The sequence below is a fragment of the Chlorocebus sabaeus genome, chromosome 29 (genome assembly GCF_047675955.1).
Source record: "Chlorocebus sabaeus isolate Y175 chromosome 29, mChlSab1.0.hap1, whole genome shotgun sequence".
Taxonomy (NCBI): Eukaryota; Metazoa; Chordata; class Mammalia; order Primates; family Cercopithecidae; genus Chlorocebus; species Chlorocebus sabaeus.
In genome coordinates, this window is record NC_132932.1 from 15,982,188 (window position 1) to 16,007,705 (window position 25,518).

At 52.7% G+C, this 25,518-nt stretch overlaps 2 protein-coding genes across 4 annotated transcripts; one reads left to right on the plus strand and one right to left on the minus strand.

The window, feature by feature from the left end:
* Positions 1–1,021: 1,021 nt before the first annotated feature.
* HDDC3 (HD domain containing 3) lies at positions 1,022–2,684 on the minus strand. Of its 2 annotated transcripts, none has more exons than XM_007990441.3 (4): positions 2,461–2,684; positions 2,155–2,210; positions 1,804–2,044; positions 1,022–1,505 (listed from the first exon to the last, which is right to left on the minus strand). In XM_007990441.3, exons 1-4 carry the CDS (start codon positions 2,636–2,638, stop codon positions 1,375–1,377), a joined length of 606 nt encoding a protein of 201 aa, XP_007988632.1. In that variant the 5' UTR covers positions 2,639–2,684; the 3' UTR covers positions 1,022–1,374. The 2 variants fall into 2 exon arrangements, with proteins under 2 accessions (XP_007988632.1, XP_007988633.1); XM_007990442.3 differs by having other exon boundaries at positions 2,527–2,682.
* Positions 2,685–4,434: 1,750 nt separating this feature from the next.
* UNC45A (unc-45 myosin chaperone A) lies at positions 4,435–24,500 on the plus strand. 2 transcript variants are annotated; one of them, XM_007990446.3, is made up of 21 exons: positions 4,435–4,646; positions 5,041–5,426; positions 5,628–5,789; positions 6,030–6,066; positions 6,368–6,543; positions 9,806–9,898; positions 10,387–10,554; positions 12,575–12,743; positions 13,044–13,214; positions 14,937–15,108; positions 16,672–16,972; positions 17,863–17,957; positions 18,211–18,352; positions 18,724–18,864; positions 19,718–19,845; positions 20,056–20,122; positions 20,558–20,671; positions 20,891–21,006; positions 23,322–23,439; positions 23,548–23,703; positions 23,855–24,500. In XM_007990446.3, the coding sequence occupies exons 2-21, from the start codon at positions 5,421–5,423 to the stop codon at positions 24,110–24,112; spliced, it is 2,790 nt and encodes a 929-aa protein (XP_007988637.2). In that variant the 5' UTR covers positions 4,435–4,646; positions 5,041–5,420; the 3' UTR covers positions 24,113–24,500. The 2 variants fall into 2 exon arrangements, with proteins under 2 accessions (XP_007988637.2, XP_007988636.3); XM_007990445.3 differs by lacking the exon at positions 4,435–4,646 and having other exon boundaries at positions 5,350–5,471.
* Positions 24,501–25,518: the final 1,018 nt, after the last annotated feature.

Genomic DNA, 25,518 nt, shown 5'->3' on the forward strand with positions numbered 1-25,518 from the left:
AACCTAGTGGAACAGCTTTGACCTAACAATTTCCTCGTACCGAAGATGATCGCTTTTCCAGACAACTTAATAAACTTTGGCTTTAATGGATGACTGGATGCAGAAAAAAATAAATAAAAATAAACCTCAGCTGCTCAGCAACGACTAAAAAAACCACCAGCGGGCAATCCCTCCCCATGGCCACTGAGCAAAATTCCACCACCTCCCCTATACTCCGCCTACTGACGGGCTCCCGGGTTCGGACAGCCCCGGGCCACTTCCGGGCCTTCCCGGAAGTCCCTCTCGCTTAGCAACGAAAGTAACCCGCAATGCGGAAGGGCGAGGGGATTGCGAGTCACCGAGTTTCCGGCGCGGCTTGAGGTACTGGGGAACCGCAGTCCCCCACCGGCCCAATCTTGTTGCTGCTGGGGTCTCTCCCGTGCCCAGCGATGTTGTCAGTAAGCGGGCGGCACTCCCTTCTAATAGGTCTTTTCTTTTTTGAGATGGAGTCTCGCTCTGTCGCCCAAGCTGGAGTGCAGTGGCACGATCTCGGCTCACTACAACCTCCACCTCCCGGGTTGAAGCGATTCTCCTGCCTCAGCCTCCTGAGTAGCTGGAATTACAGACGCGAGCCACTGCGCCCGGCTAATTTTTTTTGTATTTTTAGTAGAGATGGGGCCTTGCCATGTTGGCCAGGCTGGTCTTGAACTCCTGACCTCAAGTGATCCATCCGCCTCGGCATCCCAAAGTGCTGGGATTACAGGCGAAAGACGCCGCGCCCGGCCCCCTTCCACCTTTTTTGGCGGGGAAGGGTGCTACCATTTCTTGAGCACGTATGTATCAGGCTCCATCAGGCACGTCACAATCTAACCTGATAATTACACAACCCACTCACTGATAAGGAAGCCAGGTTCGGAGGGGTTGAGGCCCCCAACCTGAGGGAGGTGACTCAGGGACACACAATTAGTCCTGCTTTGCTGGAGGACAGATATGCAGCCTAACACTCCCCCATTCAGGAGGCTGGAGAAGAAGCAGCAGCAGCTTAAACCTTAACCCAGAGTTTTTATTTTCCATAACGTCTTAGGAACTAGTACTTATATAATCTCAAGTCCCTGAGGGGCCAGAGATCCCACCATGCAAAATAGCAAATAGACCCAAGACTTGGGGAGAGGCAGTGAGTGCATCACAGATGGATGGGTACATCTGATTCCCACACGCGGGGCTCAGCTTAGTTAGTAGGAGACCTTCAGATTGAGAAAAAATGCAAGTCTTTTTTTGGCCTGTAGTATCTGGGAAGGATGGAGGGAGTTCGGGAGGCACAGAAAAGATGGTGTATGAATCCTTTCCGGCCTGAATGAGGCTGGAGTTGTGCCTCTGGACAGCTTCAAGCACTGATCAGAGTGTCAGCCCCCGCTCCTTGAACAGATGCTTTAGCGCCTCTTCCAGTTGCTGGTTTGTTCCCTGAAGCCCCTTCACCACCTGCGCTGCCCACTCGAAGTATTCCTGGACTCGATGTTCTGACCATCCTGCGTAAGAGTCGACAGAAACTTGCTAGCGTGATGTCAAGGAAAGCACTGCCTTTTCCCCACTTCCTGGCAAGCCTGGTTCAAGGCCATGAGTTCCTGATGGGATGAGCTGTCCTGAAAACTTCCCCTTGGCCCAGCTATTGTATTTTTACCGTATGAAAGAAGAGTAAATAGTGGTCCAGTAGGATTAATTTGGGAATTAAGAATGCCCAGGGTTTTTCAGGGGAACTGATCAACCTGTGTCTTCAGAAGGCGGCACTCCCCTACCCTTTCCCTTAGAGCCCATAGGAAAGCGTACCCTCTGGGGTGCAGCGATTCAGGTCCCTCAGATTGTACAGCTTGTCTGCCAGTTTCACCAGTTTGGCCCCGGGGCTACTGTGGGGCGCTTGCTCCACCTGCAGCCGCTTTCTCTCCAGCTTGGGCAGAGTCTTGTCATCTGTTACCTCCTCCACCAGGCGCCGCACCTGTGCCCCAAAGTGTAGCTCCACCTCATCCAGGGTGGTGTCTGTGTCCTCCACCGTGTCATGGAGCAGGGCCGCCTGGGGACAAGTTCCCACTTAGCCCTGAGATGTCAGCGAAAGGATGCCCATTGCTGAATGGGGCCCCTGATCCCCATCCCAGACTCCTGGCAGAGAAAGGGGAAAGTTACCTGTAACACCACAATGTCAGTGATTCCCGCCTCGTGGGTCAGGATCCGAGCCACACCTGATGGGGAGGGGCAAAGCAGGAAGTCAGGTCGGAGATAGCTCCAAGGCGGTGTGTTGTGGGTTTTGGAGAGCCAGATGTGGCCCCTCCTGGCCTCTCACTAGCTGGGTGACCTTGGTCAAGTCCCTCACCCTCTGGGTGTCAACCGACAAAGGGAACGATCATGCCTACCGCTCCAGTTGTTACGAGGCTTAAACGGTATATCGCACTAAGTTCGGGACAAAATAGGTGCTCAATGAGGTGCACGCACCCCACGTTTCCTTCCCAGTCCCCACCCCCGGTGCCGCAGCCGGTGCTCCGCGGCCGACGAGCCCACCGATGGGGTGGTTGATGTAGGGGGTCCCTTCGGGGTCCTTCCGCCGCTGCTGCCGGTGCTTGCGAGCAGCGAAATCGGCAGCCTCCAGCAGCTGGGCTGCCTCGGAGCCCATCGCGCTGATGGGGCGGGCGACGGCGGCAGCGGGGGCCAGGACGGAATGTTTACAGCGCCCTCTGGCGCCGGGGAGGCCCGGGGATCGTGGAGGCTAATTCAGCGGGCTGAGTTGGGCCTGCCCCAGATGAATTCCTCTAGAGCTGACATGCCCCGGCGCAGAGAGCAAGCGATGTGGAAAGCTGCCTTCAGCATCGCAGCCGCTAGCTCAATGTACTCTGTTGGAGGTGCAAAAAGAACATAAGCCTGGCTCTCTTGGAGCCCACCGTCTGTGAAAAAGAGGAAGACAGGAAATAAGGCAGTGGTCTCACAGTGCGCTGAATCCAGGGTGGGAAGGCTCAGGGGACTATGGGAGTGGGAAGAAAGGACAATCCACCTACCTTCAGAGTCAGAGACAGCCTCTCCCAGAAGCTCCCCCCATGAACAATCTTCAACCTGTCAAAGCTCTGAAAACTCTCCAAGTGTTCTAAAAATAGTTCTCCCTGCAGGGATGGGCCAGGTTCTGTGGGCAAGGGAGCCTCACCTTTGGACCCAGGAGACCCTAGGGCCTGACCTGAAAAATCAGAGCCTTCACTGGGAGCCCTGCCTAATTGCTTCAGACTTAGGCTCCCAGGTAGCTGTGACGTTTCTGCAGGAACTGCCTTTGTTCTCAGTGTTGCAGAAGAAATTCACATTGCCTTCTTATGCCATGAGAGCTCCTATTTCAGTCTCTAGGCACCTTCTGTGGGCCCCTGGGGTGATGAGTGTTGTCATTGCTGTTCTGGGAGCATGATGTTGTCAGGCTTGGGTAGGCACTGGAATAACATTTAATTCTGCTGGCTGGTGGCCTTGAGCCTTCCGGAGAAATTCCCTGTCTTAGGGCAGCTGAGGGGTAAGAGAGACCTGATGGTCCCTATGGAACTCCTCTGTGAGAGGGGGTTCCCTATTAGCTAAGTATACTCTAATCCGACAGGTAGCTTTTGTGTTCTGGCTGGTAGCTGGGGCAGATGAGGCCCAGGGGAAAAGCTAATAAAGGACTCACCCTTGGTTTTCAGCTAGTCTTGGTGGTTGCCATGTAGCAGAGGTTAGGGAGGGAAGCCCCACATGCTGGAAGTGAGGTCTTTGGGACCTGAAATAGAAGGGTCAGAATTCCCAGAGCTTCCGTGGCAGCCTGGAAGTTGGAGAATGGGTAGAAACATATTTGGCTCTAAATGCTTGTTTGTTCTTCATACTAATGGCTCAGCTGCTCTCTCATCCCTCATTCTGTCCTCTAGTCCTTTGAGCCTTCTCTCCTTCAGCAGTTTGGCAATGCAGGCCCCACGTTTTCCAACAGGAGATGGAAACCCAGTCCCTGTCATCTCTCTCTAAAAGCCTGTGATAGAGAAGCTTCAGACTTGTATTAATGGTGCCCGAGGGCCTTGGGGCTTTGATTTTTATTTCCTTATTGTATGCAGTCATGGCCTAGAAAGAGAGATGTTAGAGTTCCCAGGACCAGGACAGAGGTGGTGGTGAAATCTCATGGGCATCTGGAGAAGAAGGTCAGGCCCCTTGCTGACAGGCCTATCCTTGGGGCTACTGCTGCTCTTCAGCTGGGTGACCCTTGTCCAGTCAACCTCTCTCTCAGGTACAGCACTTACCCCTGTGGCCCACCTGCCTATCGTGCTATGGGCTATTCCTGGGAACTGGAACTGATGGGGATGAATGGAAGGGCGCCTGCTCTTCCGGTAGGGGCTGATCTCTTTTACTCTCCAGTAGGGGTGGAGTGGGCTGTGGAAAGATCCCTCCTGCTTATTTCTAGCCCCCCAACCTCTCTCTTCAGCTGTGGTCCACCACCCTCACTTGTGCCAGACCACCCGGGATGTCAATGGCCACTACTACCCTGGTTTCTTTTGCCCTCGTCTCTCTGATTCTCCAGAGGAAGCCTACTGCTGCCACCTGCAGGCTGCAGGGGGCTCCTGCTGCACCCGGGCTGAATTTGAGGCCCTGTACCAAGTCAACCTGTCCGCTCTTCCGCCCCCGCCCATCCTCAGGTGAGATCTCCAACCCCGGAGCCACTGGAACATCGACAGGGTGTTCCAATAACTGGGGCTCTGTTCCTAAATTATGGGGTGGGAGGCTTGTAACTTACAGACTAGTGAAGGGACAGACCGCAACAGAAAATCATGTAGATCATGATTACAATTACAAGGGAGAAGTTCAGGGGGCTGTGCAAGCGGGTAATGGGGAGCCATCCCGAATCTGCCCATGGGTGGCTCTAGGATGAGCTCCTAAATTCGTATGCAAATGTGTGTATGTAAGACTACACTTATTTGGGGATGGAGTCCCGAGCTTTCTCCGGACTCCCAGGGGTTCTGTACTCCCACAGAGCGCAGCAGCCAGAGCGCGGCCAGGGCCGGGATCCAGATACTTTTTTCTCTCCTGCAGGGGCCCAGGACAACTCCTAGTGCTGGGCCTCTACAGCCTACTGGTTGTGACCCTGATGACCGCAGACCTTGTGCACTTCTGCTGCGATCGGGGCCGGGGTCGGGGCTGGAGCCACCGCAGGCCTCCCTCTGGGTCTTCCGCCGTGAACTCCCTGCAGGTCTCCGCGGGGACAGCTTAGGCGCGCCCGGAGCTTGCCTGCACCTGCGATCCAGAGTCGAGTGCCCCGCCCCTGCCCGGGCGCGCTAACTCTTTAGCCTTGCCCCTTTCTGACTCCACCTCCGACGCAAGAGTGGGGCGGGGCAGCTCCCGGCAGCGTCCGGAGCTAGACTCGTCCCGCCCCAGAGACTGCGCCTGCGCGGGCACGGGACAACCTCTCCGCGATGACTGTGAGTGGTCCAGGGACCCCCGAGCCCCGGTCGGCCACCTCCGGGGTGCGTACCCAATCCCCGCGCCATCACCCCTTCGCACACGCCCTGACCATCCCCGGCCTCCTTCTCCCCATCCATGAGGCTCGTGCCCATCCCTCCTCTTCTCCAGGGCTCTGCCCCGAACCCCCTCCGACGTTTCCGCCCCCTTTCTCTCTACAGGCCAGCTCAGTGGAGCAGCTGCGGAAAGAGGGCAACGAGCTGTTCAAATGTGGAGACTACGAGGGCGCCCTGGGGGCCTACACTCAGGCCCTGGGTCTGGACGCGACGCCCCAGGACCAGGCCATTCTGCACCGGAACCGGGCCGCCTGCCACCTCAAGCTGGTAAGGGAGCCTGGCGCTCTTCCCCTCGCCTGCCGGGGCCCCAGTTCGCCCATCTCAGCTGATGCCTGGGCCCCAGCTGGGAATTCAAGCTCCCAGGCCATCCCTGCTTGCCAGATGTCTTTTGCACCTCAGCGTGAAGGGGGATCGGGTGACCTTGGACAGCGAGAGTACCCCTGCTGCCTGATTAGTGCCCCGAAAGGGAGATGACCATTCTTTCAGGCTCCTGTCTTTCTCTTACAGGAAGATTACGACAAAGCAGAAACAGAGGCATCCAAAGGTAGGGGAATGGTGGACCCTCGTGTGGAGCTGTAGGGCTTCTGTGGTGGGCAAGGACTCTGGGACTGCTGCACCATCACATTCTCCTCCTTTGGCCCCAGAGACACATCTGCCTTCTTTCTTTCCCACTGCCTCGGGCCTTTCCTTTTCTGCAGCTACCCTCACCTTTTCTGAGGCTGAAGCACCGAGCCCCACATTCGTCCCCCTACCTTCTTCTGGCCTTTCCTCGAGATCTTTCCCTACTGCTCTTGCCTGGAGATGGTGGCCTCATGGGTGCTGACAGCGCTCCTGTTTGTGCTCAGCCATTGAAAAGGATGGTGGGGATGTCAAAGCACTCTACCGGCGGAGCCAAGCCCTAGAGAAGCTGGGCCGCCTGGACCAGGCTGTCCTTGACCTGCAGAGATGTGTGAGCTTGGAGCCCAAGAACAAAGTTTTCCAGGAGGCCTTGCGGAACATTGGGGGCCAGATTCAGGAGAAGGTATGTGAGTGACCCAGAGAGGTGGAAGCTTGACCTGTGGTGGTGAAGGGATCTGGGCCAGGGGTACAGACACAGTTCTCCAGACAAGAGATACTGATGGCAAGTGAACATATAGAATTCTGGTTAACCTTGCCTGTGGCCAGGGAAAAGCAAATTAAGATGACAGCGTGTTACTGTTGATTTGGAGGTCTGTTTGGCAGACATTTAAAAGTTTGTATACTTTTCGAGAAGGAGAGAGGCAGACACATCAGTGGTGAGGCTGGTACAGCTCTTTTGGAGAGTACTTTAGCATATCAAATTTGAAATGAGCGTATCTTTTGATCCCATATGTTTACTTCTTGCTGTTTCTCTCATAGAAACCTTGCCCACATGCACAAGTAGACATGTGTCTGTTTATTTCAGCCTTTTTTGTAGTAAAAGCTTGGAACTTGCCTAAATGCCCAGCCATAGAGGAATGGCTGAATAAATTGGGTAATGTCCTTACTACAGACTCTTATATAGTTACTGAGAATGGGTAGATACACACATATTGAAATGGAAAGCTCTGGGACACTCGTTGAATAAACAAAGCAAAATAGGCAGGGCATGCTGTCTCATGCCTGTAATCCCAGTGCTTTGGGAGGCCAAGACGGGACGATCACTTGAGGCTAGGAGTTTTGACACCAGCCTGGGCAGCATAGTGAGACCCTGTTGCTACCAAAACTTAAAAAGTTAGCTAGGTGTGTTGGCACACCCTTGTAGTCCCAGCTACTTGTGAGGCTGAGGCAGGAGAATCCTTTGAGCCCTGGATTTTGCAGTTACAGTGAGCTATGATCGTGTCACTGCACTCCAGCCTGGCTGACAGAGTGAGGCCCTGTCTCTTTCGAAAAAGAAAAGAAGAAAAATATATGATAACACATATAGTATTATATCATTTATGTTAATGATCCCCTGCATAGCAAAATAATGCTATATTTTTTCTGTGGGTACACTTGGGTATGTAAATACAAAGGAAAATATTTAATTTAATTTATTTATGTATTTATTTATTTATTTTTTGAAACGGAGTCTTGCTGTGTTGCCCAGGCTGGAGTGCAGTGGCGTGATCTCAGCTCACTGCAACCTCTGCCTCCCAGGTTCAAGCAATTCTCCTGCCTCAGCCCCCCAAGTAGCTGGGACTGGGACTACAGGGGCGTGCCACCACGCCCAGCTAAGTTTTTGTACTTTTAATAGAGACAGGGTTTCACTGTGTTGGCCAGGATGGTCTGGAGCCCCTGACCTCGTGATCTGCCCACCTCAGCCTCCCAAAGTGCTGGGATTACAGGTGTGAGCCACTGCACCCAGCTGAAAATATTTTATTTTTAAAATTTATTTTTATTTTTATTTTTTTTGTTTATGTATTTTGAGACAGGGTCTCACTCTGTCACCCATGCTGGAGTACAACCTCTGCCTCCCAGGCTCAAGCGATCCTCCTACCTCAGCCTCCCAAGTAGCTGGGACAATGCGTGTCACCACGCTCACCTAATTTTTATATTTTTGGTAGAGACAGGGTTTTACTGTGTTGTCCAGGTAGCTGGTCTTGAGCTCCTGGGCTCAAGGGATCTACCCACCTCAGCCTTCCAACTTGCTGGGATTATAGGTGTGAGCCATGGCACTGGGCCAAATATGCATTTTTGTTTCTTTATTTTTTCAGGAAAATATTTTATTTTATGTATTTATTTTTTTGAGACTGAATCTCACTCTGTCGCCCAGGTTGGAGTGCAGTGGCGTGATCTCAGCTCACTGTAAGCTCCACTTCCTGGTTTCATGCCATTCTCCTGCCTCAGCCTCCAGAGTAACTGGGACTACAGGTGCCTGCCACCATACCCAGCTAATTTTTTCGTATTTTTAGTAGAGACGAGGTTTCACCATGCCAGCCAGGATGGTCTTGATCTCCTGACCTCATGATCCACCTGCCTTGGCCTCCCAAAGTGCTGGGATTACAGGCATGAGCCACCATGCCAGGCCTAGGAAAACATTTTAAAAGATATACATCAAAATGATAACATTGCAACCCCTGGGGAAAAGAATGGGATTGAGAGGACTTTCCAAAGGAGACTGCATCACCTGTTCATATTTTTTTAATAAAGAGAAGTTGTATAAAATATATATGTTTTTAAATTAGGAGAAAAAAATCTAAAGACCATTATGAACTATAACCAAGCTCAAATTCACCAGATAATTTGATGTTAAAATGCTGACACAGTGGAAACAGATAACATGATGGCAGACACCTCACTGAAATGTTGAAACCTGGGAAAGCAAATAGGTTTTCTCTCTCAGTGCCAACTCTGATTGGCAGTGGCTGCCCAGAATCCTATGTTGAGAAGAATTAGGAAGCAGATTGCCTGAGCTGAGCAGGGGAATATGCTATGACTGGTTAGTCATGGCTGCCATGGGTGCGAGAGAGAAAGGCAGGTGGCCCACATGCTAGGCTTGTGCCACCATCTATGCCCAGGACTCTGGGGGGTGGGGGTAGGCCTAGAATGATCTTGCCCATTCAGATTATTATTATTGAGACAGAGTCTCACCCTGTCACCCAGGCTGGAGAGCAGTGGCAGGATCTCTGCTCTCTGCAACCTCTGCCTCCCAGGTTCAAGCGATTCTCCTGCTTCAGCCTCCTGAGTAGCTGGGATTACAGGCGTCTGCCACCACACCCAGCTAATTTTTGTATTTTTAGTAGAGACGGGGTTTCACCATGTTGGCCAGGCTAGTCTCGAACTCCTGACCTCAGGTAATCCGCCTTGGCCTCCCAAAGTTTTGGGATTACAGGCGTGAGCCACTGTGCCCAGCTCAGATTATTTTTAAAACAGTCTAAAGAGATTTCTGGAGCTAAAGGAAGTGTTAGCAACTACCTCACAATCTGCCAGCTCCCTGGCAGGAGTTATAAATGCTTAGTTCAGTGCCATGGGCAGCCCATTCACACTGCCACAACGTAGATGGCACCACTGTGAGTGGGTTGCTTTGTAGCTGACAGGATGCCTCCCCTCCTGAAAGGCACTACAGCATGGGCGCTTCCCCTGCTGCCCAAGCAGGAAATTGCTCAGAAAGAAAAACAACTGCGGGAAATTTAGGAGGCACTGCCAGGCATGTCTCTTCCTGCCCAGGGTAGCTAGGTGCTAGCCCTGAGCCTAGACATCTTCACTGTGCCTCCCAGAGTGAGGAGCTAGAGACAAATGAATAGGGAATATGATGTCTCTGGCCAAGAGCCATGATTTCTTCCATGCTTTGTTGGTTTGTCTAGGTGCGATACATGTCCTCGACGGATGCCAAAGTGGAACAGATGTTTCAAATACTGTTGGACCCAGAAGAGAAGGGCACTGAGAAAAAGCAAAAGGTATAGGCCCCGGGCTGAGTCAGTAAGTGAGCTCCCACAACAGCCACCCATCCATAGTACCCTTCACCCATGTAGGCCCCAGAAGCCCCTGCTGCCCTGCTCTGCAGCTCCTCCAATCGTGCAGCTGGGCTCATGGGGCCTGGATGGGAGGTCTGAGGGTCTGGGGCTTTAGCGTGAACCAAGGAGTTCACAGAGTGCCTTGCTGGCCAAGCCCTGTGCCAGGAGCTGGGTGTACGGAGGTAACTGAGGCACTGTCCCAGCCCCTCAGGCTGTGCTGGGGACTCATTTGCTCTAACCATCAATTCTGAGAGAAGGCTCTTCCCTGTACTTACAGAGGAAGCTAAACTTCAGAGAGGTTATTTTTTGGCCATGATCACTCAACTGTGAAGTGGAAGCAGTGAGGTCTGGGGCTCAGGGCCCCTGCTCACCAGTGCTGCGTCCTATGCTACGTGTAGTGTCAACATTATAATGTACTTCCTTTGACGTAGGCTTCTCAGAACCTGGTGGTGCTGGCCAGGGAGGATGCTGGAGCAGAGAAGATCTTCCGGAGCAATGGGGTTCAGCTCTTGCAACGTCTGCTGGACACGGGAGAGACTGACCTCATGCTGGCAGCTCTGCGTACACTGGTTGGCATTTGCTCTGAGCATCAGTCACGGGTAGGTGGAGTGGAGAGGCTGGTTACTGCTTCAGTCCCTTTGTCTGTCCATCCGTCCCTCCGTCCACCTATCTGCTCATCTGACCATCCACCCATCTGCCCATCCATCCATCCATCCACTCTTCCACCCACCCTCTACCCCTTATCTTATTCTAAAAAGAACTTAGGCCAGTCATGGTGCCTCACACCTGTAATCCCAGCACTTTGGGAGGCTGAGGCAGGTGGATCACTTGAGGTCAGGAGTTTAAGACCAGCCTGGGGGACATGGAGAAACCCCATCTCTACTACAAATAAAAAAATTAGCCAGGCGTGGTGGCGTGCGCCTGTAATCCCAGCTATTCAGGAGGCTGAGGCACGAGAATTGCTTGAACTCAGGAGGTGGAGGTTGCAGTGAGCCGAGATGATGCCACTGCACTCCAGCCTGGGTGACAGAGCGAGACTATCTCAAAAAAACAAACAAACAGACAAAAAGAACTTAAGGCAGAGTACAAGGAGATACGTGTAACAAGAGAGAAAAAATAAAAATGGGGTGAAAAAGACCAACATAAATTAGGATGAAGTGGGGCTAGCAAGAGCAAAAATAGTCCTGGGGTACCCCAAGCACTTGCTTTGTGGGGGGCTTACAAGTGTGAGCCCCAGCTTTCCTGCAGCCAACTCCCAAAAACACATTGGTCATTGACTCCTTCAATGTCCATATGGCACAAGCAAGCTCATTGCCCAGAAAAGGGCACTTGTCCTTGCTCTAAAGATCAAATTGTCATTTCCTCTGGAGCAGAGAGTCCTCATAGTGAGTGATGTGGTCAGTGATGTCACCACAGCATCTTTTTTTTTTTTTTGAGATGGAGGCTCACTCTGTCGCCCAGGCTGGAGTGCAGTGGTACAATCTCGGCTCATTGCAAGCTCCGCCTTCTTGGTTCATGCCATTCTCCTGCCTCAGCCTCCCGAGTAGCTGGGACTACAGGCATCCGCCACCACGCCCGGCTAATTTTTGTGTATTTTTAGTAGAGATGGGGTTTCACCGTGTTAGCCAGGATGGTTTTGATCTCCTGACCTTGTGATCCGCCTGTCTCAGCCTCCCAAAGTGTTGGGATTGCAGGCGTGAGTCACTGCGCCTGGCCACCACAGCATCTCTTTACCATTGAGACAGTGACCAGACACGTAGGGCTTGGCCCCAACATGATTCTCAGCACGGATGGTGGTGGCCCAGCATGGACAGTTCAGCAAGAACGGTCCTGCTCCTGGGCCAGTGTGGTGAAGTCCACGTCCCCCTCTTACCTGAGCTGGCTTGCTCCAGGGGAGAGGGAACCAAAGACTAGACCCTTGGTTGCTTTTAGGGGAGCCCACAATTCCTAGATAGGAGTGGAACTGTGAAATAGTCAATGAAATCTCTTTAGGCTGAGCTTGGGCTGCATTCTGGGTCTCACAAGGCTAAGATTGGTAAAAGCATATGCATTCTGTTCCCTCCTGCCTTCTGGTCCATCCCAGTTCACAGTCTTGGCCAAGGACACTCAGCTGCTAAGTGGAAGCAGTCAGGATCAGGGCTCAGTGAACCAAGCAGGCCTTCTAGGGTTCTCCAGCTTAGAAACGGGGTGGAGAGGTCTCATGGGCCCATTCTGTGCACATCCACATCCCCAGGGTGTGGAAAGAACCTCAGGGTTTAGATTGGGGAAGAACTAGACCATTAAGCCTTGTGGTCAGGTAGCTTTGTCTAGGTTTAGGTCTTTTTCTTGGGGAGACATGAGCTGAAGCAACTGCTCCCAGGGTCACAGTATACTGTGTCTTCTGTGGCGCCAAGGAGAGGTAGTAGGGCATTGCTCTGGAATGTTTCCTTTAGGAAGTCTTTCTAACAAAATTATTCTGCCATTACCCTGGGTCATGCCGTCTGTTCTGTCTTGTTTTCACCTGGAGCTGGGCCTTCCACCCAATTCTCTCCTTCTGGCCATATTCTCTAACTTACAGTTAGGGATATCTGTGGCTGCCCTTGACCAACTGGAAGCTTCTGTCCACCTCTCCCACCCCAGACAGTGGCAACCCTGAGCATACTGGGAACTCGGCGAGTAGTCTCCATCCTGGGTGTGGAAAACCACGCTGTGTCCCTGGCTGCCTGCCACCTACTGCAGGTTATGTTTGATGCCCTCAAGGAAGGTGTCAAAAAGGGATTCCAAGGCAAAGAAGGCGCCATCATTGTGGGTGAGTGGAAGCAGGTCTGGGGTCTTTAGGATGTTACTGTCATGGAAGGGATGGGGCTGAGCCAGCCAGGCCAGTTTTTTGGGGACTAGAATTGGAGCTGCAGGTTGTTTGGAATACGGTTTGGTGACATTATTTTACTCTAGATTCTCAGCAGCCAAAGTGTCTCAGGACAAAGCTGGAGCTCAGTCTGGAGCCTGGGATGTGGATCCCCCCTTCCCTGTGTCTCCCTGGTTTGTTGAAGTTCAAGGGTCAAACAGGGCTGGGCTGCTGTGGAGCCCACTGATGTCTTCTTGTTGCCAGATCCTGCCCGGGAGCTGAAGGTCCTCATCAGTAACCTCTTAGATCTGCTGACAGAGGTGGGGGTCTCTGGCCAAGGCCGAGACAATGCCCTGTCCCTCCTGATTAAAGCAGTGCCCCGGAAGTCTCTCAAGGACCCCAACAACAGCCTCACCCTCTGGGTCATTGACCAAGGTAGGTGATATAGTTCACAAAAACTTGCTTGGGCAGCTGAAGTTTGTTTATCCTTAGGAGTAGTAAGAAAAGTTGTAAGTGGGGCCAGGCATGGTGGATGATGCACTTTGGGAGGCAGGGGGTCACTTGAAGCCAGGAGTTTGAGATTAGCCTGGGCAACATAGCGAGACCCTGTCTCTCTGAAAAATTTAAAAAATTAGCTGGGCATGGTGGTGTGCGTCTGCAGTCCTAGCTACTCCAGAGACTGAGGTGGGAGAATTACTTAACCCTGGGAGGTCAAGGCTTCAGTGAGCTATGATTGCATCACTGCAGTACAGCCTGGGCAACAGAGGGAGACCCTGTCTCAAAAAAAAAAAAAAAAAAAAAAAAAGGAAGAAAAGTTGTGATTATCTCCAGCCATGTGTCTGCACTGAAGTGCGTCCTTTGGCCTAGGAGGATGCTGGAACTGAGAAGATCTTCCAGAGCAATGGGATTCAGCTCTTGCAACACCTATTAGACATAGGCGCTACCCTTAGGGGGCTCAAAGTTAGACTCTTCTATCATATGTGCGTGCAGATACATGCACATTGAATGGGCCTGCAAGCAGCTTAGCAGAGAGGCTGGATTAGCTTTCTGTATCTTTTTTTGTTTTGAGATGGAGTCTCACTCTGTCGCCCAGGCTGGAGTACAGTGGCACAATTTCAGCTCACTGCAGCCTCCGTTTCCCAGGTTCAAGCAATTCTCCTGCCTGAGCCTCCCGAGTAGCTGGGATTACAGGTACGCATCAGTATGCCTGGCTAATTCTTGTATTTTTAGTAGAGATGGAATCTCACCATATTGGCCAGGCTGGTCTCGAACTCCTGACCTCAAACAATCCACCCACCTTGGTGTCCCAAAGTGTTGCGATTACAGTCATGAGCCATTGCGCCTGGCCCCTGTTTTTTTTTTTTTTTTTTTTTTTTTTTTAGTGAGCATGTATTACTTCCATACTTAGAGGAAAAAATAAAGGTAGATATATCAATTCATCTCTCTTTTCCCCTAAAACATAAGAGCTGGGTGCGGTGCTTCGTGCCTATAATCCCAGCACTTTGGAAGTCCGAGGTGGGCAGACCATGAGATCAGGAGTTTGAGACCAGCCTGGCCAACATGGTGAAACCCCATCTCTACTAAAAGATACGAAAAATTAGCCGGGCATGGTGGCACGCACCTGTAATCCCAGCTACTCTGGAGGCTGAGGCAGGAGAATCGCTTGAACCTAGGAGGCGGAGGTTGCAGTGAACCGAGATCGCGCCATTGCACTCCAGCCTGGGCAACAGGGCGAGACTGTCTCAAAAAAAAAAAAAAAAAAGATAAATAAGAAAAGCTCTGCAAAGGCCCTGCATGAGCAGGGCCTTTCACAATGATCCTGTGAGGTGTGGATATTGTGTTCACAATGATCCTATGAGGTGTGGATATTCCTTTCCCCTTAGTTTTACAGATGAGGAACCTCAAAGCTCCAGAGCATTTGGCCCCAGGGGCAGGGTTGGCATGCAGGCCTCACTTCTGAGGTCCTTCCCGATCCTATAGCTGCCTCCCTTAGGTAGCAGATCAGCTAAGCAGATTCTCTGGGCTGCCCTGGACGCAGTTGTCAGAACTCTGTAGCCTTCTTGTCTTGCTTTTCTCCGCATCTCCTAGGAAGCCTCTTCCTTTTACTTGTAGGGGTTGTAACTAGTGTTCTAATTTCGAAATGGGGTGTCTTTTCAGGTCTGAAAAAGATTTTGGAAGTTGGGGGCTCTCTACAGGACCCTCCTGGGGAGCTTGCAGTGACCGCGAACAGCCGCATGAGCGCTTCCATTCTCCTCAGCAAGCTCTTTGATGACCTCAAGTGTGATGCGGAGAGGGAGAATTTCCACCGACTCTGTGAAAACTACATCAAGTAAGGAAGTCTGTTTCACCTCCTGTTGCCAGGGATTCCAGCAAAAAAGTTCTGACTCCTTGAGGAGGGGCAGAAATGAAAGGTTTCCAGCAGAAAGAGTAGGCTTAGGGAGGACTAGTTGGGGGCTGGACGAAGGGAAAATGGCCCCAAGGCCCACTTCCTGTTCCAAAGTGGCCTCCCCGGGGAGGTTCTTTCTAAAATCAATGTTCCAGTAATGCAACAAATGCCATCAAGCACGTACTGGGTTTACCAAGCACTTCCTACGCATCTGTTCTCACACAGGTGAAACATGACGGTCCTAATTATTTTTTTTGAGACGGAGTTTCACTCTTGTTGCCCAGGCTGGAGTGCAATGGCACGATCTCAGGTCACCACAACCTCCGCCTCCCAGAGTTCAAGCAATTCTCCTGCCTCAGCCTCCTGAGTAGCTGGGATTACAGGCATGCGCCACCACGCCCAGCTAATTTTGTAGTTTTGGTAGAGATAGGGTTTCTCCATGTTGGTTAAGCTGGTCTCGAATTCCTGACCTCAGGTGATCCACCTGCCTTGGCCTCCCAAAGTGCTGGGAATTTTTTTTTTTTTTTTTGAGATGGAGTTTTGCTCTTGTTGCCCAGGCTGGAGTGCAATGGTATGATCTTGGCTCATTGCAACTTCCACCCTCCCAGGTTCAAGCAGTTCTCCTGCCTCAGCTTCCCAAGTAGCTGGGATTATAGGTGCTCACCACCACACCCGGCTAATTTTTGTATTTTTAATAGAGATGGGGTTTCACCATGTTGGCCAGGCTGGTCTCGAACTCTGACCTCACACCTGAGGTGATCTGCCTGCCTTGGTCTTCTAAAGTGCCGGGATTACAAGCGTGAGCCACTGTGCCTGGGCAACAGTCCTTATTCTTAAACGAGATTATAGGCAGGGCGCGGTGGCTCACGCCTGTAATCCCAGCACTTTGGGAGGTGGAGGCAGGTGGATCACCTGAGGTCAGGAGTTCGAGACCAACCTGGCCAACATGGTGAAACCCCATCTCTACTAAAAATAAAAAAAATTAGCCAGGTGTGGTGGTGGATGCCTGTAATCCTAGCTACTTGGGAGGCTGAAGCAGGAGAATCGCTTGAACCCAGGAGGTGGAGGTTGCAGTGAGCCGAGATCACGCCATTGCACGCCAGCCTTGGGGACCGAGTGAGACTCTGTCTCAAAAAAAAAAAGAAAAAAACAAAAATCAAAGGAACTTACAGCTGTTGGAGAGAAAACTGATGATAAATTATGAAATAAGCAGAATCATTTCAGAGCTTAAGTCCAGGAAGGGACATCAATGGTGATGTGGGAGTAACCTGTGTTAGATACTATGTATCTAATGAAAGATACTAAGATACTATGCTCGAATGAAAGTGTCGATAAAGAAAATCAGCCACTATTGTCCAGGTGGAAACGTCCTAGTCCTCCCATTGGCAACTTTCCTGCTGTTTCTGCCCAAGTAGTGCAGGTGCCTGGCCAGTGGAGGGGAAGGGAGGAAAGAAGAGTCCCTTTATGTTGGCCTTGGTGTGACAACTGTCACCCTGTGCCCCTCAGGAGCTGGTTTGAGGGCCAAGGGCTGGCCGGGAAGCTACGGGCCATCCAGACGGTGTCCTGCCTCCTGCAGGGCCCGTGTGACGCTGGCAACCGGGCCTTGGAGCTGAGCGGTGTCATGGAGAGTGTGATTGCTCTGTGTGCCTCTGAGCAGGAGGAGGAGCAGCTGGTGGCCGTGGAAGCTCTGATCCACGCAGCCGGCAAGGCTAAGCGGGCCTCATTCATCACTGCCAATGGTGTCTCACTGCTGAAGGACCTATATAAGCGCAGTGAGAAGGACAGCATCCGCATCCGGGCGCTGGTGGTGAGACGGTGGGCCTGGGGTGGGTGGGCAGGCAGCCAGGAAGGGGTCCTGGTCCAGCTGGTATTGCAGGGTGCGGTCCCAGCACACTCTAGATGAAAATAAGGAATATTGTAATTCTAAAAAAATTAGCCAGACTTGGTAGTGCATGCCTGTAGGTCCAGCTACATGGGAGGCTGAGACAGGAGGACTTGAGCTGAGGAGGTTGAGGCTGTAGTGAGCCACCCATGTCACTGCACTTCTGCCTGGGCAACAGAGCAAGACCCTCTCTAAAATGAATGAATGAATGAATGAATGAATGAATGAGATTCTGGGCCTTGTTGTGGCCAGAGATGTGGGCATGGCTCCTCCCACCACAGGGCTTAAGCCTGGGCCTACAGGGGTCATGCAGCGTTCCCGGGAGCTGGTGGTTTGGGGGTTTGGGGACTACCTGGCCCTCCATGAGCCTGTTGTGGCTGTGCACCCTGTGGAAGCTGGTCTTCCTCCATGGGGCACTCAGTCCTGGATTTCTCCATCCCATAAGGATTGTGGCTGTGGCTGAAGCACGTGTCCTCTCCCCACACACCTCTCCACTACACCTGCAGAGGGCTTCTTTGTGCGACATGGAAGGAAACAGAGCCATTCTCAGTGTGGCCTGGGAAGGGGTTGGGCCCATGACGGTCCAGTGGCCAGCACGTCAGTGTCTGCAGATGCTGTGTCATGTGGCCACCCACTAGCTGATTTTGCTGCCACATGCTCTGGGTGGTGGTCTGGAGGGAGAGGGTGCTGATTTGTCTGTGTAGCCTCCAGTGGGCCATGGCAGAGTGCCAGGGAGGGAGTCCAAGCCAGGTATGGAGGAGCTTAGCTCCTGCCTCCTTCCCCAGAGGCCAACTGGTCTTGCCCTCTTCCTCCAGGGACTCTGTAAGCTTGGTTCGGCTGGAGGGACCGACTTCAGCATGAAGCAGTTTGCTGAAGGCTCCACTCTCAAACTGGCTAAGCAGTGTCGAAAGTGAGTCGTCTGGCCTTGCTGTGGTCCCCCACCTGTGGGATAGATCTTAAGACACGAGGGTCTGGGTGGGAGTTGGGGCCTCCTCCCTGTCCTGCTCTCTGGCTTAGGCAGGGGCTGCAGTCTGGATCCTGGTACGTGAACTGCTTCTATACATTGAAAGGATGCCCAAACCCTTGGTTTTTCCCCCTTGGCCTTGGTGTGTTCCTCCCTACCCCCAATCCTGAGGATTGTCCACTATCCTGCATGTCCCCAGGTGGCTGTGCAATGACCAGATCGATGCAGGCACTCGGCGCTGGGCAGTGGAGGGCCTGGCTTACCTGACCTTTGATGCCGACGTGAAGGAAGAGTTTGTGGAGGATGCGGCTGCTCTGAAGGCTCTGTTCCAGCTCAGCAAGGTAGCTCTGTGGTTCCTGCTGTCAGCCTGGAGACACTGTCTAGGATTGGAGCTTATCAGGCTTTCATGGCAGGGCTTGGCCAATGGGGTCTTTTGACTCCAGGGAGGAGGGCTGGTGACTGAGTGGCTTCTCCGTGTAGTGTGGGCACGTTGGCCAGCACCAGTGGTGTTAGCAAGGACGTTCTTCTTGGAGGAGCTGGGGAGGTCAAGTTTGTAAGCTCCCAAAATCTGGGGCCTGGGGAGCTTTCTGAATTCATCCTGTATCCAAGGGTCCCAGCTGAGGGTGGAACTGGGGGCCTGGGCCTGGACAGCATTTATCTGAGTGCTGCTCTGCCCCGGGATGCCCATGTGAATGCCTCTCTGTCCTGGCAGTCTGAGGAGAGGTCAGTGCTCTTTGCGGTGGCTTCGGCGCTGGTGAACTGCACCAACAGCTATGACTATGAGGAGCCTGACCCCAAGATGGTGGAGCTGGCCAAGTATGCCAAGCAGCACGTGCCTGAGCAGCACCCCAAGGTGAGGGGCCGCCAGAGGGGCTGGAGGGTTCCCCACCATGGGGACCAGCTAACCCAGGGTATCCACAGCAGAAAACCTCTCTTTTTTCTTTCTTTTTTTTTTGAGATGGAGTCTCGCTCTGTCGCCCAGGCTGGAGTGCAGTGGCGCAATCTCGGCTCACTGCAAGCTCTGTCTCCCGGGTTCACGCCATTCTCCTGCCTCATCCTCCTGAGTAGCTGGGACTACAGGCGCCCGCCACCACACCCAGCTAATTTTTTTGTATTTTTACTAGAGATGGGGTTTCATTGTGTTAGCCAGGATGGTCTTGATCTCCTGACCTCGTGATCCGCCCACCTCAGCCTCCCAAAGTGTTGGGATTATAGGCGTGAGCCACTGCACCCAGCCAACAGCCTCCCTTTTAAGCCAGTTTGTTTCCCTTTGTCTGGCTGTTTTATTTATTTATTTTATTTTTTATTTTTTATTTTTATTTTTTGAGTCTTGCTCTGTCGCCCAGGCTAGAGTGCAGTGGTGTGATCTTGGCTCACTTGCAACTCTGCCTCCCGGGTTCACGCCATTCTCCTGCCTCAGCCTCCTGAGCAGCTGGCACTACAGGTGGCCACCACCAAGCCCGGATTATTCTTTGTATTTTTAGTAGAGACAGGGTTTCACCGTGTTAGCCAGGATGGTCTCAATCTCCTGACCTCGTGGTCCGCCCGCCTCGGCCTCCGAAAGTGCTGGGATTACAGGCATGAGCCACTGCGCCTGGCCTGTCTGGCTGTTTTATTTCCCAGTTCCTCAACTGCTGCTGTGAGAAGGGTCCCCCTTTCTCTGTGAGTCAGTCCAGGCCCCTCTCCTAAGCTGTCTGCTCCCCTAGGACAAGCCGAGCTTTGTGCGGGCTCGGGTGAAGAAGCTGCTGGCGGCAGGTGTGGTGTCGGCCATGGCGTGCATGGTGAAGACGGAGAGCCCTGTGCTGACCAGTTCCTGCAGAGAGCTGCTCTCCAGGTAAGCCAGCCTTGGTGGGAGCCAACCTTTCCCAACTCCTGAGCCTCAGGGCTGCGGATGTGGCTCCAGAGGGTGTAGGTTCCAGTGCTGTGGGCCTCTTAGAGCGACAGGGGCTGCCTGCCTGGCTGCCGTCCTTGCTGGGCCCAGAAGTGGAGCATCTGCCTGCCAGAGTCCCAGAGCTGCCTGCGCACCACTGCCTTCTCCCCACAGGGTCTTCCTGGCTTTGGTGGAAGAGGTAGAGGACCGAGGCACTGTGGTTGCCCAGGGAGGCGGCAGGGTAAGCTGGTTTACACCCCCCTTCCTGATGGCTGAGCCGTCAGCCTATAAAACATGACTCAGCAGCTGCCATGCTAGAGCTGGGTGTTAGATGTGGGACAGAAAAACATTCATGGCCAGAGGAACATTGTCCCGCTGAGAGAGTGACACGGAAGCAGGCAGGCTCCTTGGCCCCTCCACACTGGTGGCTGTGAAGGTCCTAGGCTCTACTATTCCTTTGTCTCATTTACCTCCATGGCCCTGGTGCCCAGCACAATCCATGTCCATCCCTTATTAGGTGTTTCAGGAAGTGTTTGGGTGCAGAGGGTCTGTACAGGGAGTCAAGCCTGGGGAGAGGGAGGAGGGTAAAGGTGGGACGGTCAGGGACTGGGGGCCTGATGGTTGGGGTCTTACACTCCCAGGCATGTCCTAAGCAGTGACGGGCTTGTTCCTATAGGCACTGATCCCGCTGGCCCTGGAAGGCACGGACGTGGGGCAGACAAAGGCAGCCCAGGCCCTTGCCAAGCTCACCATCACCTCCAACCCCGAGATGACCTTCCCTGGTGAGCGGGTGCGTATCTTCCTGCCCCGGCCTTTCTACTCCCTCTGTCCCTGATGGCCTGTGGGCTGGGCTGTAGCTCCCCTTTGGGACCAGCAGAAAGTTTCAACTTTGCCAAACCCTGGGGCAGGGAGGACAGCAGTACTCTCTTAGGGGTGGGCTCCTCCCTGCAGAGTTGGTGGGGCTTGTGGGGCCTGCAGCAAGTACCCGACAGGTGGGTGCATGTTGCAGATCTATGAGGTGGTCCGGCCCCTTGTCTCCCTGCTGCACCTCAACTGCTCAGGCCTACAGAACTTCGAGGCGCTCATGGCCCTAACAAACCTGGCCGGGATCAGCGAGAGGCTCCGGTAAGGTCCCTTGGGATTGCGGGGCCTGGACCAGGCATCAGGATTTGGAATATCCCCCACAGCAGTTTACACAGTGGGAAATGCTCCCCGGTCATTGGCTTCTGTGAGCCTCACAGTGACTCCTCTGCATCATTAGAGAGGAGGAGACAGGCCGAGAGGCAGCATGGCACGGCAGACTCTAGAGTCAGACTGCCTAGCTTCCCTGATTGCAAATGGGTAACCTCAGGCAAGTTATTTAACTGCTGTGCCTCAGTTTTTCCCTCTGTGAAATGGGATGATTATAGTACCTACCTCATGGCATAGTGATGAGGAGAATAAAATGAGAAAATACACTTAAAAGTACTTACTACATGGGTACCTGGCCCCTAGCATTGTGCCATATCAGCATGTTTTAGTTTTTTTTTTTTTTTTGAGATGGAGTGTTGCTCTGTTGCCCAGGCTAGAGTACAGTGGTACAATCCCAGCGCACTGCAACCTCCACCTTCCAGGTTTAAGTGATTCTCCTGCTTCAGCCTCCTGAGTAGCTGGGATTATAGGCGCACGCCACCACGCCCAGCTAATTTTTGTATTTTTCTAGAGACATGGTTTCACCACATTGGTCAGGCTGTTCTAGATTTCCTGACCTTGTGATCTGCCCACCTCAGCCTCCCAAAGTGCTGGGATTACAGGCATGAGCCACTGCGCCCGGCCAGCATGTTTTAGTTTTATTACTAACTGTGACTTTGAACATATTACTCATTACTTAGCCCGTTTCCTATTCTGCAGAACAGTAGTGATGATGATCACACTAGCACCTTTACCGTAGGGCCATGGTGAGGATTAAGTAAGATGATCCAGGTGCCTGGTCAGGGTAAATACTCAGATGAGGCCGGGCACGGTGGCTCACGCCTGTAATCCCGACACTTTGGGAGGATGAGGCAGGAGGATCACTGGAGCCCAGACGTTCAAGCCAGTCTGAGCAATGTAGTAATACCTCGTCCCTATTTAAAAAAGAAATTAAGGAGAACATCAGGAACAATAGCTAATGGATGCTGGGCTTTTAATACCTGGGTGATGGGATGATCTGTGCAGTAAAACACCATGGCACACGGTTACTTATGTAACAAACCTGCACATCCTACACATGTACCGCTGAACTTAACAGTTGGAAAAAAAATTAGCAAGGTGTGGTGGCATGCACCTGTAGTCCCAGCTACTAGAGAGGCTGAGGCAGGAGGATCACTTGAGCCTGGGGGATCAATGCTACAGCAGTGAGCTGTGATCATGCCACTGTACTCCAGGGTGACAGAGTGAGATCCTGCCTCAAAAAAACACAAAAGCAAAAACCCTCAAATGTTAGGCGTTAACCTCACCATCACAACCACCCTGGTCTTCTGCCTCCTAATTTTGAGTATTTTCCACAATCCTATGCTATTTCCCAGGCCTGGTTAGAAGGCTAAGAAGCACTGTAGTTCCTGTCTGGTGCAAGAGGGTCCTTAGACATTGCCAAGAGAAATCCTCAGCCCAGGACTTGATTGCATGAGAGTGTGGGTGCAAGGGTGGAGCGGATGTAGAAACTCTGATGATGCTGCCTGTGTTAGTCTGTTCTTGCATTGCTGTAAAGGAATACCTGAGACTAGGTAATTTATAAAGAAAAGAGGTTTAATTGGTTCATGGTTCTACAGGCTGTATAAGTATGGCATCAGCATTTGCTTAGCTTCTGAGGAGGCCTCAGAGAGCTTTTTCTCATAGTAGAAGGCAAAGCAGGAGCAGGCACGTCACCTGGTGAAAGGAGGAGGAAGAGACAGTGGGGGGAGATGCCACACACTTTTTTTTTTTTTTTTTGAGATGGAGTCTCCCTCTGTCACCCAGGCTGGAGTGCAGTGGCATGATCTTGGCTCACTGCAACTTCCACCTCCTGGGTTCAGGCGATTCTCCTCCTTCAGCCTCCCCAAGTAGCTGGGACTACAGGTGCGCACCACCACGCCCAGCTAATTTTTTTTTGTATTATTAGTAGGGACAAGGTTTCACCATGTTGGCCAGGCTGGTCTCGAACTCTTGACGTCAAGTCATCTGCCTGCTTCGGCCTCCCAGAGTGCTGGGATTACAGGTGTGAGCCACCACACTCGACCGAGATGCCACACACTTTTAAACAACCAGATCTCATGAGAACTCATTATCACGAGGACAGCACCAAGCCATGAGGGACCCATCCCATGACCCAGTCACTTCCCATCAGGCCCTACCTCCAACACTGGAGATTACAGTTCAACATGAGGGTTAGAAGGGACAACATCCAAACTGTATCCCTGCTGCTTCCTCCTGTGGCCCTGCAGGCAGAAGATCCTGAAGGAGAAGGCTGTGCCCATGATAGAAGGCTACATGTTTGAGGAGCATGAGATGATCCGCCGGGCAGCCACAGAGTGCATGTGTAACTTGGCCATGAGCAAGGAGGTAAGGGTTGATCCAGGTGCTCATGACAGGTGGGGATGCAGAGGTACCTGTGCCCTGGCTGGGCTTTGCACCCAGCTGACTTGGTCCACTCCCCACATCTGGCCACAGGTGCAGGACCTCTTCGAAGCCCAGGGCAATGACCGGCTGAAGCTGCTGGTGCTGTACAGTGGAGAGGATGATGAGCTGCTACAGCGGGCGGCTGCTGGGGGCTTGGCCATGCTCACCTCCATGCGGCCCATGCTCTGCAGCCGCATTCCCCAAGTGGTCAGTGCCTCTTCTCAGTGGGGGAGTGGGGACGGACCAGGAACTCCCAGCATGGTGGCAGCTGAAGGGGGCAGTCCTAGGGTATGTGGGTGTGTCCCTTGCCAAGTTTGAGCCTGTTGCTTGGGGGTCATATCTACCCTGTTTCTCACAGACCACACACTGGCTGGAGATCCTGCAGGCCCTGCTTCTGAGTTCTAACCAGGAGCTGCAGCACCGGGGTGCCGTGGTGGTGCTGAACATGGTGGAGGCCTCAAGGCAGATTGCCAGCACCCTGATGGAGAGTGAGATGATGGAGATCTTGTCAGTGCTAGCTAAGGGTGACCAGAGCCCTGTCACAAGGGCTGCTGCAGCCTGCCTGGACAAAGCAGTGGAATATGGGCTTATCCAACCCAACCAAGATGGAGAGTGAGGGGGCTGTCCCTGGGCCCAAGGCTCATGCACATGCTACCTATTGTGGCACAGAGAGCAAGGACAGAAGCAGCTTTGGCTGGTGGTGGCTGGCATGCCCAGTACTCTCGCCCCTCCTCGCTTGCTGCCCTAGGATGTCCTCTGTTCTGAGTCAGCGGCCACGTTCAGTCACACAGCCCTGCCTGGCCAGCACTGCCTGCAGCCTCACTGCGAGGGGCCCTTTCTCTGTACTACTGTAGTCAGCTGGGAATGGGGAAGGTGCATCCCAACACAGCCTGTGGATCCTGAGGCATCCTGAAGGGCACACACATCAGCAGCCTCACCAGCTGTGAGCGTGGCCTGAGCCTGCTATCAGGCCTGCCCCTCCAATAAAAGTGTGTAGAACTCCACTGTGTGCCCTGTCCTTGGGCAGGGAGGGCTGCTGTGGGTGGGAGTCTCTGAGTGTGGATGAGTATGGGTGTGAGCTGGGCATGGGTGAGTGTGCAATGGAGCTTCACAGTGGCAAAGCCACCTCCATGGAAGGAATCCAGTGGATTCCCCAACCAGGGCCCAATGAATTGCTTCTTAATCCTATTGGAGGGACAAAGAGTAAGCCTAGGAAGCTAATCAAGAAACTCGCCAGACATGGTGCCTCAAGCTTGTAATCCCAGCACTTTGGGAGACAGGCAGGTGGATCACTTGAAGTCAGGGGTTTGAGACCAGCCTGGGCAACATGGCAAAACCCTTTCTTTTTCTTTTTTTTTTTTTTTTTTGAGGCGGAGTCTGGTTCTCTTGCCCAGGCTGGAGTGCAGTGGCTGGATCTCAGCTCACTGCAAACTCCGCCTCCCGGGTTCACGCCATTCTCCTTCCTCAGCCTCCCGAGTAGCTGGGACTACAGGCGCCCGCCACCTTGCCCGGCTAGTTTTTTGTATTTTTTAGTAGATACGGGGTTTCACTGTGTTAGCCAGGATGGTCTCGATCTCCTGACCTCGTGATCCGCCCGTCTCGGCCTCCCAAAGTGCTGGGATTACAGGCTTGAGCCACCGTGCCCGGCCAAAACCCTTTCTTTATTAAAAACACCAAAAAAAAAAAAAAAAAAAAAAAAAAAAAAAAAACTGAGCAGAGTGTGATGGTGTGCATTTGTAATCCCAGCTACTCGGGAGGCAGAGGCTGCAGTGATCCAAGAGCGCAGCCTCCCAAAGTGTCGCCTGGGCGACAGAGCCAGACCCTATCTCAAAAAATATTAAACTATCCTAATAAATCGTTTAGGGTACAGACTCACATATGCTGGGCCTTCAACACTTTTGTCTTTATATTGGAAGCCGTCTGTGGCCTCTGCGGAGAGGGCGCTTGGGGGGGGGGTTGGGATTGGTGGCCAGCTGAGCCTGGTTGAAGGACGGTTTGGGCCGCGCCCACCACCCTAGCCTG

Bases quoted from the DNA above. Each gene is read 5' to 3' on its own strand.
- HDDC3 (XM_007990441.3), bottom strand. From the start codon at position 2,638: ATGGGCTCCGAGGCAGCCCAGCTGCTGGAGGCTGCCGATTTCGCTGCT. The intron at 2,211-2,460 runs GTGCGTGCACCT...CCTCCCCATCAG, and splicing joins GACTGGGAAGGAAACGTGGG to GTGTGGCTCGGATCCTGACC. The intron at 1,506-1,803 runs GTACGCTTTCCT...ACTCTTACGCAG, and splicing joins GAATCGCTGCACCCCAGAGG to GATGGTCAGAACATCGAGTC.
- UNC45A (XM_007990445.3), top strand. From the start codon at position 5,421: ATGACTGTGAGTGGTCCAGGGACCCCCGAGCCCCGGTCGGCCACCTCC. The intron at 9,899-10,386 runs GTATAGGCCCCG...CCTTTGACGTAG, and splicing joins GCACTGAGAAAAAGCAAAAG to GCTTCTCAGAACCTGGTGGT. The intron at 16,973-17,862 runs GTGAGACGGTGG...CTCTTCCTCCAG, and splicing joins TCCGCATCCGGGCGCTGGTG to GGACTCTGTAAGCTTGGTTC.